Source organism: Ochotona princeps, chromosome 2 (genome assembly GCF_030435755.1).
Source record: "Ochotona princeps isolate mOchPri1 chromosome 2, mOchPri1.hap1, whole genome shotgun sequence".
Lineage (NCBI taxonomy): Eukaryota > Metazoa > Chordata > Mammalia > Lagomorpha > Ochotonidae > Ochotona > Ochotona princeps.
This window is the reverse complement of record NC_080833.1, coordinates 108,195,155-108,211,449: the sequence shown is the minus strand read 5'-3', so window position 1 is coordinate 108,211,449 and position 16,295 is coordinate 108,195,155. Positions and strand designations below refer to the sequence as shown.

Genomic DNA, 16,295 nt, shown 5'->3' with positions numbered 1-16,295 from the left:
GGTCTCCCACACGGGTGCAGGGTCCCAAAGCTTTGGGCCGTCCTCAACTGCTTTCCCAGGCCACAAGCAGGGAGCTGGATGGGAAGTGGAGCAGCAGAGACACAAGCTGGGATTAGAACCAGCGCCCATATGGGATCCCGGGGCTTTCAAGGCGAGGACTTTAGCCACTAGGCCACGCCGCCGGGCCCGGTTAGTATTTTTGTAACTGAGTTGGCAGTAATTTAAAAATTCAGTAAACTTTTTCTGTTAGGAGTGAACAAAGAACAGCTTGTAGAGGTCAATGACAATTTAAATTCTCAGAATATGAAACTGATTCAGACTGCATTTCTCAGTATTTGATTTGTAAATATTTCCTGGTTTTTGAATATTTGGAATTCATTCAGCAAGTGGCTGTTATGGTGCTGCTCCTTTGTTCTGGGGCCTATTTCAGCCAGGGTTGTTCGGGAAGTCCGCTACGAGAAGGTGCCACTGGGGCAGTGAACCATGCGTGTGTATCTAGGTGAAAGAGCTCCGGCAGAGGAAGTAGTCACCGCAGAGTTTGTGAAGCAGGGGCATGTTTGAGTTTCACAGAAGGAAGTCAGTGAGGCTGAAGCGCAGTGAAAGCAGAAGAGATAGTAGAGTACCGGAGGGTTAGGTTATATAGGGCCTAGCAGGTTAATTCTCAAGAAGATTCAGGCTTGAAGAAGACTATTTCTTCTACAGTAGGATTAACTGTCTGTATTGTCTGTCTAACTCATATTAAGGAGTTGTTTGCTGTTTAGTCATTTTGAAGTGCCTAGGACTTCTGTCAACAAATGCAAGGTAACAACCATAAGTAATTCAGTATTTTGTGAGCACTAGTTCTGTGTCAGGCATTTTCTTGAATTCCACAGATGAACTTAAATAATTCCTTTCCAGGGGTGGGAGAACCCAAGTATCTATGTAACTATGTCACATAATACAATGTAATTAATGAAGTTAAATAATAAATAATTAAAAATAATAATAATAATAATAATAATTCCTTTCCCCCTCCTCATTTACACAGTTCATAGTGTAGTTTCAAAACAACATGTAAAAACACATTATATTTATATTTGCCCATGTTTGTGTCTTTATTGAGGACATGAATGGTGACTATCATTTGGATCGACACCTGGCACAGCAGCCTGGTGGCACTGTTCATTGAGATGGGGACTGCCACAGAAGGAACATGTTGGAGGGAAAAGCTACTGAGCTCAGTTTTTTCAAACATTAATCTGAAGGTTTTCTGAGACAGACATCCAAGCCAAAACGTCACACGATGCATCGGGAGAAGAAAGATTCACAGTGAAGACAGATATTTGCAAGTTACCTGTTTAGGGAGAAGAGATAGCTGAAGCTGTGGTAGACCAAATTACCTGGGGAGAGGTCATAGAATGAGTAGAGTTGGTAAGACTGAAACATATAATACCAGCTTTTTATTAAAGATTTATTTATTTTTATTGTAAAGTCAGATATATAGAAAGGGGAAAAGAGACAGAGAGGAAGATCTTCCGTCCGATGATTCACTCCCCAAGTGAGTGCAACAGCTGGAGTTGAGCCGATCCGAAACCCGGAGCCAGGAGCTCTTCTGGGTCTCCCACACAGGTGTAGGATCCCAAAGCTTTGGGCCTTCCTCAACCGCTTTCTCTGGCCACAAGCAGGGAACTGGATGGGAAGCAGAGCTGCGGGGATTAGAACCAGCGCCCATATGGGATCCCAGTGCATTCAAGGCGAGGACTTTAGCCGCTAGGCCAGCATGGTGGGCCCAAGTTGCAAAAATCTTAACTATTAGATTTAACACCTGCTCTTTGGTTGTAGCATATATTGAGAAAGAAGTATCTTATTAATTAGATTTTTTTATATCTCCATATCCGATTAATTAACATTTGTGCTAAAATGTAACTGAAAGATGTAGTGTGCATGGCATGGAAATGATCTAGAATGTATCTTTGACAGCTAAGAGAAAATGTTCTGACATTAGAGATTTCCTGGAGCTAAAGAAAACCAACAAGTAATTTTGAAACTGCTTACACAGCCTTGGGCATGCGGTCATTGCCTCTTTGTCAACCTTCAGTACCAGTGCTTACCCCTTTAGTCCAAAGTTTCATCCTCAGAGTGTCACCCTTTCTCCTGCTTTCTATACATTCCTTTGTAAGAATTTGGGCAATGTGTTCTGTTGCTAAATAGGTACATATTTTTAAAAGTTTTATTTATTTATTTGAAAGGCAGTTACATAGAGAAGGGAGAGACAGAGAAAGAGAGATCTTCCATCCACTGTTTCACTTCCAAAATAGCAGTAATAGCCAAGGCTAGGCCAGGCTGAAGTTGAGAGCTTCAGGTGGGTTGTCCACATGAGTTCAGGAACCCAAACACTTGTGCCATCTTCTGTTGCCTTCCTGGGCCATTAGCAGAGAGTTGGATTGGAAGTAGAGCAACGGGGACATGAACTAACACCTGTAAGGGATGCCTGCTAGTCAGTGACTTTAACCACCACAACCCAATGCCAGCTCCTAACTAAATGGATCTTCAACGTGCAAAGTATGGGGCCCTGAATGGTAGCCTAGTGGCTAAAATCCTCACCTTGCATGTACCAGGAACCCATATGGATGTCGGTTCTAGTCCTGGCAGCCCTACTTCCCATCCAGCTCCCTGCTTGTGGCCTGGGAAAGCAGTTGAGAATGGCCCAAAGCCTTCGGACCCTGCATCCACGTGGGAGACATGAAAGAGGCTCCTGGCTTTGGATTGGTGCAGCTCTGACCGTTGCGGCTCACTTAGGGAGTGAATCATCGGATGGAAGATCTTCCTCTTTGTCTCTCTTCCTCTCTCTATATATCTGACTTTCCAATAAAAAAAAATCTTTAAAAATGAAAAGTACAACGCATGATCTTTTTTTCCCTAGTCCAGTTTTTTCAAATTTGAAATTCCAGAATAGCTGAGTCTTTCAAGTACTAGAAATACTAGAAATATACACAAAAGTTGTAACTTTTAACATATAAGTTTTTGATTATAGGTTTGTTCAATTTTTCTTTAGTAACTCACTTTTATTTTCAGACAACTTCAGCTCATTTAATTTCCTTAAGCAAAAATTAAGATGTCTATATGCGATCTGTGTCTGGACTCCCGAATTGTACCATATATGTTGTAGAGCCAGGATTTTTAGGTATTTTATTTATTTTAATGATTTTTAATGTATTTATATTTCTTATTTGAAAGGCAAATTAAAAAAAAAAAAGAAAGACAAATTAGACAGAGAGATCTTTTCCATCTTCTGGCTCGCTCCCCAAATGCCTGAAGCCAGTTACCAGAAACTCAGTGTAGGTCTCCAACATGGGTGGCAGACATCTAGGTACTGGAGCCATCACATGCTGGCTATTAGGGTCTGCATTAGCAGGAAGCCAAGTTGAGGATAGAATCCAGGTACTCCAGTAACAAAGAAGTATCTTAAACACCAAGACAAATGCACATTCCTTTAGATATTTTTTAGACAGTGAATTTTTTAAGAAGTTGAATGTTTTAAACCATTTCTCAAAATTAGGTGTTAACAGCTAGAATGTCTGTGCATTATTCATTTTGAGACTTAACTCTGAATTCAGTTTTATTTTACGGTGTATTCCCAGTTGTTTATTCTTGTTAAATATCATTTGCATGAGTGAACCATCTTGAAATAGATGGAGGAAATATGAAAATCCTTGCAGAATAGTCTTAAAGGAAAAAGAATGTTGCTGTCCATAAGCTGTGTAAAACTGATTCTGGCTGAAAGAAGTTCCATCTTCTCTGACACGTTAGGAATGAGCCAAATTATGCTTTGTTCTTGTCTAGAAATATAAGTAAGAACCTTCTTTTACACCTGAGGTGAGCTAAGTTAGCCAAGACTTTTTTGGAACCCCAAATTATTTTGCAAATTGAGAGAAGAAACAAAAAGATCTCATTAGATCTCCATCCACTAGTAAATTTTATTGTCTGAATAGCTTCACAATAGAAACTGTTGGCATCTTTTAATGTTTTTGCTTATCGATTTGTGTATAGGTTTCACTGTCCAACCTGGAAACCGCTGGAGTCTAGAGGTGGGACAGGTGTATGTCATCACAGTGGAAGTGTTTGATCAAAGCAGCACCAAGGTCTATACTTCAGATGTGAGTCTCTTTTGTGTTTTTCTAGCTCTTTGTACAACCTCTTCCATGTGCCCTCTTTCTGGCTAGGAAGCCCTGACTCTTCCTTTGCCTCCATGTTTCCCCTTTAAAATACAAGTTGACTTTTTAGGGTTATGATTAGTAAATAGTTCTGTCCTGGAGGAATGCGAAGCCAGAAGTAAAAGACGCCGTTCAGTCAGAATTATGGAAGAGCTGAAGAAGAGGACCAGTGTCAGTCTTTGGAAGAAGTCCTTGTTCTACAGCTTCACTGCAGAGGCGGTAACAAAGTTTTGTGGCAGTGAGAGTAGTAGTGTGAGCATCAGGTGTGAAATGCACTCTTTTGCCAAGGTCCTATTTCTGTCAATTTACGGAATGGCACCAAAATTTGTAGAAGCTTGGACTCTTATCATTCTGGATGCTTGCCATTAATGTGTCTTTCAAAAACTTACACCATTTTAAAATTATATCTTTCCCATTTTGAATTTTCATGAGTCAGAGCAGAGATTTTCTTTTCATTTATTTATCTCGTAAGTGCATGGACAGTTTTATATATGCTTTTGTGATTAAGATGGCTTTAGGGGAAGAATGTATCTTGAGGCTTGTGTTGCTGTTGGGCTGATTTTCAGAATCTCAGAATTACATACGACTTTCCAAAGGAGTACTTTGAAGAGCAACTAACCACGGCGAATGGATCTTACCATGTAGTAAAAGCCCTGAAGGATGGTGCTGTGGTGATCAACGCATCCTTGGCTTCCATCATTTACCAGGTAGGCAGGAAAAGGATGGGCTTTGTGTCCAGGAAACACAGAAGACACAGAAGGCAGACCGACTTGCAGATTTGCAAGTAGATGTAACCAGGGTCTTAAAAGTTCACTGAAAATGTATATTGTAATAAAACTGTACATGTATTTCAAAAAAATTTTACACCAAAATAAATTTGTCTTTTAGTTTCATCTTCCCACAAACTGTTTTTTCTTTTAATTGATTTATTTTACTTGAAAGAGTTACAGAGAGAGGGAGAGACAGAGAGATCTTCCATTTTCTGGTTCGCTCCCCAAATGGCCACAATGTCCAGAGCTGGGCCAATTTGAAACTGGGAGCCAGGAGCTTCTTCTGGGTCTCCCAGATGCAGGGGCCCAATATTTGGACCATCCTCTGCTGCTTTCCTAGGCCATTAGCAGGGAGCTGAATTGGAAATGAGGCAATTGGGACTTGAATCAGTGCCCACATGGGATGCTGGCATCACAGACAGAGGGAAGCTTAACTTGCTATGCCACTGCCCAGGCCCCTGAAGTTTTTGTGTGTGTGTTTTAACAATTTTTTTTTTAATTTGAAAGGTAGAGTTAGAGAGGTCTTCCATCCAAAGATCTCCCATCCATGGTTCACTCCCCAGATAGCCACAACAGTAAGGGGTGGACCAGGTCAAACCTGGGAAACGGAAGTTTCTTCCAGGTCTCCCACATCATTTATGGGTCTAAGCAGTTGGACCTTCTTCTACTGCTTTCCCAGGCACATTAATGGAGCTGGATCAGAAATGCTAAATCTAGGGGCCCGGCGGCGTGGCCTAGCGGCTAAAGTCCTCGCCTTGAAAGCCCCGGGATCCCATATGGGCGCCGGTTCTAATCCCGGCAGCTCCACTTCCCATCCAGCTCCCTGCTTGTGGCCTGGGAAAGCAGTTGAGGACGGCCCAATGCATTGGGACACTGCACCCGCGTGGGAGACCCGGAAGAGGTTCCTGGTTCCCGGCATCGGATCGGCGCGCATCGGCCCGTTGCGGCTCACTTGGGGAGTGAATCATCGGACGGAAGATCTTCCTCTCTGTCTCTCCTCCTCTGTGTATATCTGGCTGTAATAAAATGAATAAATCTTAAAAAAAAAAAAAAAATTTGCCTTTCCGATAAAAATAACAAATCTTAAAAAAAAAAAAAAAAAAAAAAAAAAGAAATGCTAAATCTAGAACCTGTGTCCATATGAGCTACAGGCATTACAAGTGGAAACTTAACCAGCCCTACCACTCCATATTGTCACTCCGTATTGTAAATAGCATAATTGAATATCTGTGTAAATTTTTTTCCTTTTGTTTAATTTCCATATAGTATAATGCCAGAAATAGATACTGGGTAATGGGATAAGGAATGAATCTGTTTCTAGTGCTTCAGAAATATGTATCTTGAATTTTTTAAAATAAAAGCATACTTTTATTGTTTTGAGTTTTGTTTAAATTTTTATTTATGTTTATTTGAAAGGCACAATTACAGAGAGAAGAAAGAGATAGTTAGAGAGACAGGCATATTCCATCTTTATTCCTCAGGTAGCTTAGTGGACAGGGCTGGGCCAGGTGGAAAGCAGGAGCCAAGAGCTTCGCTCAGGTCTGCCATGTGAGTGGCAAGGGCCTAAGCAGTTAGGCCACTGCTTTTTCCAGGCCATCATCAGGAAGAATCCAGAACTCCAACCAGCATCCTTATATGATGCCAGCCTCACAAGAGGTGGTTTTACCTGGCATACCACAGTGCTGGCCCTGAGAGGAATTTTACCAATGTTTATTTTCATCTGCTTGTTAGAATGACATAAAGAGAGAGAGAGAAAGGAAAATTTTACATCTGCTAGTTCATTCCTCGTGCTAGTTCACTTCTCAAATACCTGCTGCAACAGCCAGAACTGGGCTAGGCGATATGAGCTCCGAATTCCATCCTGGTCTCTCACAGAGGTGGAAGGGGCCCCAGCACTCGAGCTAAGCTGCTTAGAATGCCACCACTTCCCAGGATGCATTAGAAGGAAGCTGGAGCAGAAAACAGAGGAGCTGGGGCTTGACCCTGCACCCTGACATGGAATGTGGGCATCTCAAGTGATGTTTTAGCATGCTGACCCATAATGTCCACCCCAGTATCCTGATTTCTAATCGTCCTTCCAAAATTGACTTATTTTCCCCAAACCTGCTGTTTTTCTAATGCTTCTTTTGCCAAGTTGCTTGGGATAAAATCCTAAAACAACCTCAATTCTGTATTCTCTTTCAGCTTGTATTTGTGTATTTCTTGTCAATTCTGTGTCTCACATTTGTTAATTTTTTTTACTATCTTCACTCCTTTTGTCTAGACTTTCATGGTAGGTTGCCAACTGACATTATTACCTCCTGTTTTCCCCCTAGCTAGAATGATATTCCAAAAGCTACAAAAATGATTCCATGTTTACCTGTTTAAATTCATTCTGTGGCTTCCCTTTGATTTTAAGGTCAAGTTTAAACTTTCTAATCTGGTTTTCTAGGGCCTGCTGCTGTGAGTGTCACAAACTGGTGACCCGCAGCCTCTCTCAGCTGACAGCATGGCTTTGTATTCTGGCATGGAAATTTCTTTTCAACTGAGAAATTCCAAACAAAGCCCAAGACTTCTGATCTTCTAGAAAAAAAACACGAACTTTGACAATGTTGAGTTGGAACATGTAGTGGCTGCTCCATTTAGACTTTACTTTTCAACCTGCTTTAGTCCTTACCATTCCCCTGTTATTTTATATATAGCTCAACAACCAGTTTAATCTTATCTACCTAGTATCTGTAGGCATTGGAATCTGACTCCACCTAAATGATTGGCTCCTGACAGCTTTTCTAACCTCTGTTCTTGTCACTCATCTTTTCCTATGATTGAGCAATAGTGAACTTTCAAGTTCCTGAAAAATCCCTCATTCCTGTTTCTAAATTTTAATTTGTTGTGGTTTTTGTTTTTATAAACCAACTGTGGCAAACTTTTTTTTTTTAGTTTTAGTTTTTATTTTTTATGATGTTTACAAGGTTGACCAGGGTGAGACCATTTTTTCCCAAATATTCCCCCCTCTTCCTTCTGTATCTGGGGGAAGGGGAGAAATTAGGGGAGAAGCCACACCCAGCCATCCCAGTACCCAGGGTTTGGGAACAGCTGCCCGAAGCCATCATGAGGTCTGTGATGTGGGGCCTGCTCCGAGGATTCCGCCCGAGTGGCTTTGACAGTGCTGAAGTGCTGTCGATCTCACTGATCCAAGGATGAGGAAATCCTTCCAAGGTCCATCTGCTGACACAGTCCACCCTAGAGTCTCCGTTTGCTGAGATATTTGCTGTCATTGCTTGGCAGGGGAAGTTGAGCAATTTGTTCTGCTCTCCTCCCTCTGCTATAGTACCAGATGTCCTCTGCAGTCCCCAGTGGACTGCCATATCCTCCATGTGCATCTGGATATGCCATCCACTGCTCCATCTTAGTCACTTGGAAGGTCCAGTTCTGACACATGCACTCCTTGGTCAGATGATAGGTCCTACTATTGGAACTCCCCATGGTTGGAGTTCTTAGTCAAGCAGTTCATTCAGATCGCCACAGAAAGCTCCTCTGAGGTGATCTCAGACCTATTTTATGTGTTTGCCTGTGTGAAGTCTGGCACAGTTCGCCACCCATGTCAGCCTACACACACACACTGGTAGTTGTAAACTGGGTCAGTTCTATCTCTAACCCCATCTCTTAGGTAAACCAATGGATGCTGTAGCCCAGTCCAACCCTGCCCACCTCATGCTCAGCCTTCATGTTCATTAGCAGGACCTGTAGCCTAGCAAAAGTGACCCCCAATAATCCCCACCAGGCCTGGTCCCAGCCCTGGTTGCTATGCTTGCCACTATATGCAGCAGAATAGCCCAGTCTGTCCCACATCCCATTCAGTTTTTGTACATATCAATGGACATTGAAACTTAGCTCAATCCAACTGACCCCACAATCTAGCCCACACTCATGCCAGTAGGTGCCATCTCCTATCTAGCCAAACCTGCCACCTGCCTTGTTTCTCATGCTCACCAGTGGGAATTGCAGCCTATCAGAGAGGTGTTCACATTTTCCATAATAGGTAAATCCCCAGCGCTGGATCTTGCACTCATTACGTGGTTCTGCAGTCTTGCCTGATAGGACTGTGGCAAGCTGATTTTCTGCTAAGGGCCAGTTATTTAGAAATGTATTACCTCCATAGTGAGACATACAAAATGATCAATTAAAAATTAATGTTCTGGGGCCTGGCACGGTAGCCTAGCAGCTAAAGTCCTCACCTTGAATGTGCCGGGATTCCATATGGACGCCAGTTCTAATCCCAGCAGCCCTGCTTGCCATCCAGCTCCCTGCTTGTGGCCTGGGAAAGCAGTGGAGGACAGCCCAGGGCCTTGGGACCCTGCACCTCAGTGGGAGACCTGGAGGAAGCTCCTGGCTCCTAGCTTCGAATTGGCTCAGCTCCAGCCGTTGCGATCACTTGGGGAGTGAATCGCTGGATAGAAGATCTTCCTTTCTGTTTTTCCTCCTCTCCATATTTCTGACTTTGCAATAAAAAATATATAAATCTTTAAAGAAATTAATCTGCTGTAGTCTTATTAAATTTCAAGTGCTGCCTGCAGTTGCCCTAGCAGGGCCAGAGCCAATTTCAAAGGCCTTTGGTCAGCTGTTCCCCCCCTTCATAATTTCACTTCCTTTAATCTACAGCTTAATGTACAAGTTTATAGTCACCACACTTTGATATTAATATTTTGCTTCTCTCTCTCTCGTTAGATTACAAACTAAAGTAATTAGCTATCATAGCTATTTCCCTAACATCAACAGAGTGACTTACACATAGTTGGTACAAATAAATAATGACTAAAGGAGTGACTGGTATTTGAGTTGGTTATGATCAGATATGAATCTACATTCATTATTCAAATATAGCCAGACTTTTTTCCAAAAAGTATTTAGTGCATAGTGATTTTTGTTTAAGTTCACGTGGTACAGGGACCCTATTACTGAGCCATCATTACCTGTTGCCTCCCCGAGTACAGATTAACAATCTAGAATTAAGAGTAGGGAGGAATTAAAATCCAGTCACTTGAAAACAGGATGCTTGTGTCCCAAGTGTTTTGGTTTTTCAATGCTATGGCAAATGTCTGTCCCTTGGATTTGTTATAGTTTTAATAAATATATACATATTTTAAAAGATTTATTTATTTTTATTGGAAGGGCAGATTTACAGAGAGGAGGAGAGACAGAGAGGAAGATCTTCCAGCCAGTGATTCACTCCCAAAGTGACCACAATAGCTAGTGCTGCACCAATCCGAAACCAGCAGCCAGGAACTTCCTCCAGGTCTCCCACGTGGATGCAGGTCCCAAGGCTTTGGGCCATCCTCAAATGCTTTCCCAGGCCACAAACAGGGAGCTGGATGGAAAGTGGGGCTGCTGAGATTATAACTGGTGTCCATATGGGATTCTGGCATGTTCAAGGTAAGGACTTTTAAGCTGCTAGGCCACCATGTTGGGCCCAATAAATATATTTTTTAAATGTATTATTTTTATTGTTTAGTAGTAAGAATTCCTTTTTTAAAAGATTTATTTATTTTTATTGCAAAGGCAGATGTACAGAGAGGAAGATCTTTTATCCAATGATTCACTCCCCAAGTGACCACAATGGTTAGAGCTAGGCTGATCTGAAGTCAGCAGCCAGGAATTTCCTCAAGGTCTCCCATGCATGTACAAGGTCCTAAGGCTTTGGATCACTGCTTTTCCAGGCCACAAACAGGGAGATGAATGGGAAGTGGAGCAACCAGGATCTAAACCGGCGCCCATAGGGGATCCCGGCACGTTCAAGGTGAGCATTTAGCCATTAAGCCATCGTGCCAGGCCTGAGTTTCAAATTATTTCTTATTGTTATTTTTGTTGACACTTACTTTACATTATAAAGATTTATCATTATTTTTTCTCTAGTAACTTTAAAATTTTAGCTCATTTTAAGATTTACTTTGAGGGCCCGGCGCAACAGTGTAGTGGTTAAAGTCCTCACCTTGCATGCACCAGGATCCCATATGGGCGATGGTTCTAATCCCGTCGGCCCCACTTCCCATCCAGCTCCCTGCTTGTGGCCTGGGAAAAGCAGTCAAGGACGGCCCAATGCCTTGGGACCCTGCTCCAGCCGTTGCAGCCACTTGGGGAGTAAACCATCAGATGAAAGATCTTCCACTCTGTGTCTCCTCCTCTCTGTATTTCTGCCTTTCCAATAAAAATAAACAAATCTTTTTAAAAAAAAAAAAGAAGATTTACTTTGAGAGGCAGAATTATAAATTGAGAGAGAGAGAGAGATACTTCCATCCACTGGTTCACTCCCCAAATGGCTACAATGGCCAAGGCTGGGCCAGGAGCTTCTTTAGGTCTCCCATGTAGGTGCAAGGATCCAAGCACTTGAGCCGTTCTCTACTGCTCTTCCAGGCACATTAGCAGGGAGCTGGATTAGAAGTGGAGCAAAAGGCACAAATGTTATGGCAGCACTGCAGACAGTAGCTTGTAACACCAGCATCTCTTATTAGTATGCTGGTTTGAGTCCTCACCTTTCTGCTTCCCAACCAATTTCCTGCTTATGCTCTTGGCATTGTATCAAAGAATGGCGCAGTGCAGCCATGTGGGAAGTGAACCATTGGGTAGGAAGATCCTGCTTTCCATCTCTCCTTATTTGTATGTCATTTAGTATTTCAAATAAATACATAAATAAATCTTAAATAAAATCGTAGCAATCTAGTTTGATACTGACTTAGCTTCAGTAATACACAAGAACTATTCCTATAGAGCTCTCTTCTTACCTTTTTATGTTGTTACTGTGACAACTTACATCTCTTTGTCTTTTCTGTTTTTTTTTTTTTTTTTTTTTAATTTGAAAGGCAGAGTTACACAGAGATATTCCACCTGCTGGTTTACTCCCCAAATACATGCAAAAGCCACACTGGGAAAAGCCAAAGCCAGGAGCCAGGAATTCTATCTTGGTCTCCTATAAGGATGATAGGGACCCCAAGCACTTGGGCCATCATCTTCTGCCTTTTCATGTGCATTAACAGGAAACTGGATCAGAAGCAGAGAAATTGTGAGCTGAACTGTTACTCTGATGTGGGAGGCTTAACATGCTGCACCACAAAGCCCATCCTGTAGCTTATATTTTTGTACGTCATATACTCATTAGCATAGATTCATAGTTAACTGTTTTATGCATATGTCTTTTGATTCACCCAGGGAATAAAAGTGAGTTTGAAAACCAAAATATAATCAGACATCCCTCTGTGTTTGAGAGTTCCACATGCATAAAATCAACCTTATATGGAAAACATTGGCAAATGTAACTTTGTCTATACTGAACAGGTATAGATGGTTTTCCCTATTATTTAATGCCAGAAGTGGCTAACCTTTTTACTGCCAAGAGCTATTTGGACATTTATACAATCATTTGTATGGGATTGAAAAGTATCAACTTAAAAATTAGCCTGCTATAGATTTGTTAAATTTTATGACGTGCTAACAACTTCCTTGACAGGGCCAGGCCAGAGAATTTTGCAAGCCTTATGTGATCCATGGGTTGGACATTCCTCACCCCTGCAATAATGCATTACAGCAGCTATTTGCATGTCATCTACATCGTATTATGTATTGTGAGTCATCTAGAGATTATTTTAAGTAGATAGGAAAGTATACACAGGTCAAAAGAAAATACTACACCTTTTTATTTCTAAGGCAGAGTTAAGAGAGAGAAAGACAGAGTGAGAGATCTTGCACTTGCTGGTTCATTTTCCAGATGACCAACCTAGGCTGAAGCAGCCAGGAGCTTCATCCAAGATTTGAGCTTTGCTGTAGGGACCCAAGTACTCATCATCTTCCACTACTTTTTTTCTAAGTAATGTATTTTTTTTTTGTTAAAGATTTATTTATTTTATTACAGTCAGATACACAGAGAGGAGGAGAGACAGAGAGGAAGATCTTCCGTCCAATGATTTACTCCCCAAGTGAGCCGCAACGGCCGGTGCGCGCCGATCTGAAGCCGAGAACCAGGAACCTCTTCCAAATCTCCCACGCAGGTGCAGGGTCCCAAGGCTTTGGGCCGTCCTCAACTGCTTTCCCAGGCCACAAGCAGGGAGCTGGATGGGAAGTGGAGCAGCTGGGATTAGAACCGTCGCCCATATGGGATCCCAGGGCGTTCAAGGCGAGGACTTTAGCCACTAGGCCACGCTGCCGGGCCCATGTATTTTATTTTTGATGTTTACATAGTTGAGAAGGTTGTATTCCCACATGGACCACCAAGGTGAAAAAGATCGAAGAATGAGGAAATGTGGATGAGACACTTGCTTCCAATCTTTTTTTTTTCTTTTCCTTCCTTTATATGGGAGAATGAAGTGGGAGAAAGGGAGAGGACAGCTCCCAAAAGCCCAACTGCATCAGTACTGAGAATGGGGGATGGCCACTTGATGTCATCCTAGGGCCCCCAATGGGAAGCATGCTTCAAGGGTACTGCTTAAGTGGTTACAGTGGTTCTGAGATGCTGTTGGTTTTGTTGCTCCAAGGCTGAAGAAATCCTTCCAAATTCTACTGGCTGACCTGGTGCACCCATAGGTAATCAAGGGAGCTGAGATATAATGGACTGGAAAGGGGACTCTGGAGAGATTCCCTGGGTCAGGCTAACGTACCCACCCATGGGTACGTTAGGGCCAGGCTAGACTGCAGCAGCCACTGATACACGAGAGCCAGCAATGGGAATGGGCCAGCCTGAACTAGGTTGCAGCCCCTACCAGTGAGAACTGGAACTTGGAGTAAACCCAGCCAAGCTAGGCCACAGCACTCTTCAGTGTCAGGGCTGGGGGTGGGTCACACCTGCCAACACCTGCCAACACACACAAGAACTGGGGCTGAGGCAGGCCAGGTAAGGGATTTTTGGGGACACCCTGAAAGGCTGCAGCTACTCACTGGTTAGCACAAGAGCGGGGACTCGGGTGGAATATGCTGAGTTAGGCCACATCACCCAGCAGCACGTTCAAGAACTCGGACTGGGGTCGGCATAATAGGGGTTTGTAGGGATTGCCCTAACTAGGCTGTAACACCTGTTGGTGTACACAAGAATTGGGGCAGGGAGCAGGCTGGACTGGACTAGTCTACAACACCCACTGATATGCACAAGAACTGGAGATGTGGGTGGGTCATGCTAGGCTGAACTGCAGTACCTGCTGACATGGGCAAAAAACAGGGCTGGGAGCAGGGCAGGTAGGGGCTTTTAAGGGTCACCCAAACTTGGCTGTAGCACCTCCCAGTGAGTAGGAAAGCAAGGACTAGGGGCAGGATTGATAAAGCAGCTGTACCCAGTGGTACATGCATTGGTTGGTGCAGGGGTGGATTGAGCCTGACCTTATACCAGCTGGCACACACAAACACAAGGTTTGAAGACTTCCCAGGGGAGGGTCCTCAGTGGGTTCCCCAACTAGACCACTGCACTCTATCCCTAACCTCAGGGGAAATCACATAGACATGTGGTCTGATCTCGGAGCACATGTGGCAGGACTGGACCACCTCAGCTGCTGAACCTCATGCAAGAATGCAGAACAGGGCCTGGCACGATAGCCTAGTGGTTAAACTCCTTGCCTTGCACGCACCGGGATCCCATATGGACACCAGTTCTAATCCCGGTGGCCCCACTTCCCATCCAGCTCCCTGCTTGTGGCCTGGGAAAGCATTTGAGGACGGCCCAAAGCCTTTGGACCCTGTACCCGTGTGGGAGACCCGGAAGAGCTCCTGGTTCCTGGAGCTCCAGCTGTTGTGGTCACTTGTGGAGTGAACCATCGGATGGAAGATCCTCCTCTCTGTTTCTCCTCCTCTGTATATACGCCTTTCCAATAAAAATAAGTAAATCTCTAAAAAAAAAAAAAAAAGAATGCAGAACATACCCAGACAAACATGAAAGACAAGACAGCCAGCTTATCTAAGCCAACAGAAGACTGAATATCTTGTCAAAAGATGGAAAAATGGACAATTTGAACAATACTACAGACCAGGCTCTGTAACCACCTAAGTCTGTGGGCCAAATAATAGACAAGGTCGGCCAACAGACCTTAGAGAGAATTCCTCAACTCTGGTGTAACAAAGCCAACAACTTCTAATAACAATGAAGATCACTCAAGTAATGTACTTGGAATTTTATTCCCTACATTGGGGCCTGAAAAGCGACATCAAATGACCATCTCTGGGGCGGTGACGTGGCCTAGCAGCTAAAGTCCTCGCCTTGAACGCGCCATATGGGCGCTGGTTCTAATCCTGGTAGTTCCACATACTAGTTCAAGCCCTGACTGCTCTGCTTCCCACCCAGCCCCCTGATAGTGGGTTGGAAAAACCAGTGCATGATGGCCAAAGTGCTTGGGTCTCTGCCAGACCTAGATGCTTCTGACTTTGGTGTGACCCAGCTTTGGTTGTCGTGGCAATCTGGAGAATAAGACAGCAGATGGAAGATCTCTCTCTCTTGCTCTCTTCCTCTTCCTCTCTCTCTCCCCAGCTCTGATTTTGAAAGAGAGAGAAAGGAGAAAATGAAAAGGAAGGAAGGAAAAAGAAAGAAAAGGAGAGAGAGAAAGAAAGAAAGAAAAAGAAACAAACAAGGGCCTAGTGTGGTAGCTTAGTGGCTAAAATCCTTGCCTTGTATGAGCCTAGACCCCATGTGGGCGCCAGTTCATGTCCCGGTTGTTCCATTTCCCTTACAGCTCCCTGCTTGTGGCCTGGGAAGGTACTCAAGGACAGCACAAAGCCTTAACTGTTTCAGAGGGAGAGTTACAGAGACCAAAGGAGAGAGAGAAGTTCCATTCACTGGTTCACTCCCCAAATGGCCGCAACAGCCGGGATTGGGCAGGTTGAAACCAGAAGCCTAGAACTCTGTTCAGGGCTCCTATGTGGGTGGCAAGGGCCAAGGTACTTGGACCATCTTCCACTGTCTTCCCAGTTGCCTTCATAGGGAGGCAGATAGGAAGTGGAGTGCCAGGTCTGCTGTGATTGGGAACGCTGGCTTTGCAGGTGGTGGCTTAACTCACTGTACCACAACGCTGGCTATTGCAGGTTTTTTTTTTTTTTAAGATTTATTTTTATTACAAAGTTAGATATACAGAGAGGAGGAGAGATAGAGAGGAAGATCTTCCATCCGATGATTCACTCCCCAAGTGACCGCAACGGCCGGTGCTGTGCCTATCTGGAGCCAGGAGCCAGGAGCTCTTCCAGGTCTCCCATGTGGGTGCAGGGTCCCAAAGCCTTGGGCTGTCCTTGACTGCCTTCCCAGGCCACAAGCAGGGAGCTAGATGGGAAGTGGAGCAGCCGGGATTGGAACCGGCGCCCATATGGGATTCTGGCTTGTTCAAGGTGAGGAGTT

At 43.7% G+C, this 16,295-nt stretch overlaps 1 protein-coding gene across 1 annotated transcript in view; it reads left to right on the top strand.

The window, feature by feature from the left end:
- Positions 1-16,295, top strand: part of NUP210L (nucleoporin 210 like) — a 124,618-nt gene that overhangs the window by 19,840 nt on the left and 88,483 nt on the right. The window contains exons 8-10 of the mRNA XM_058660302.1: positions 3,095-3,163; positions 4,030-4,136; positions 4,760-4,900. Coding sequence (XP_058516285.1) covers positions 3,095-3,163; positions 4,030-4,136; positions 4,760-4,900 — 317 coding nt within the window. The remainder of the gene's footprint in view (positions 1-3,094; positions 3,164-4,029; positions 4,137-4,759; positions 4,901-16,295) is intronic.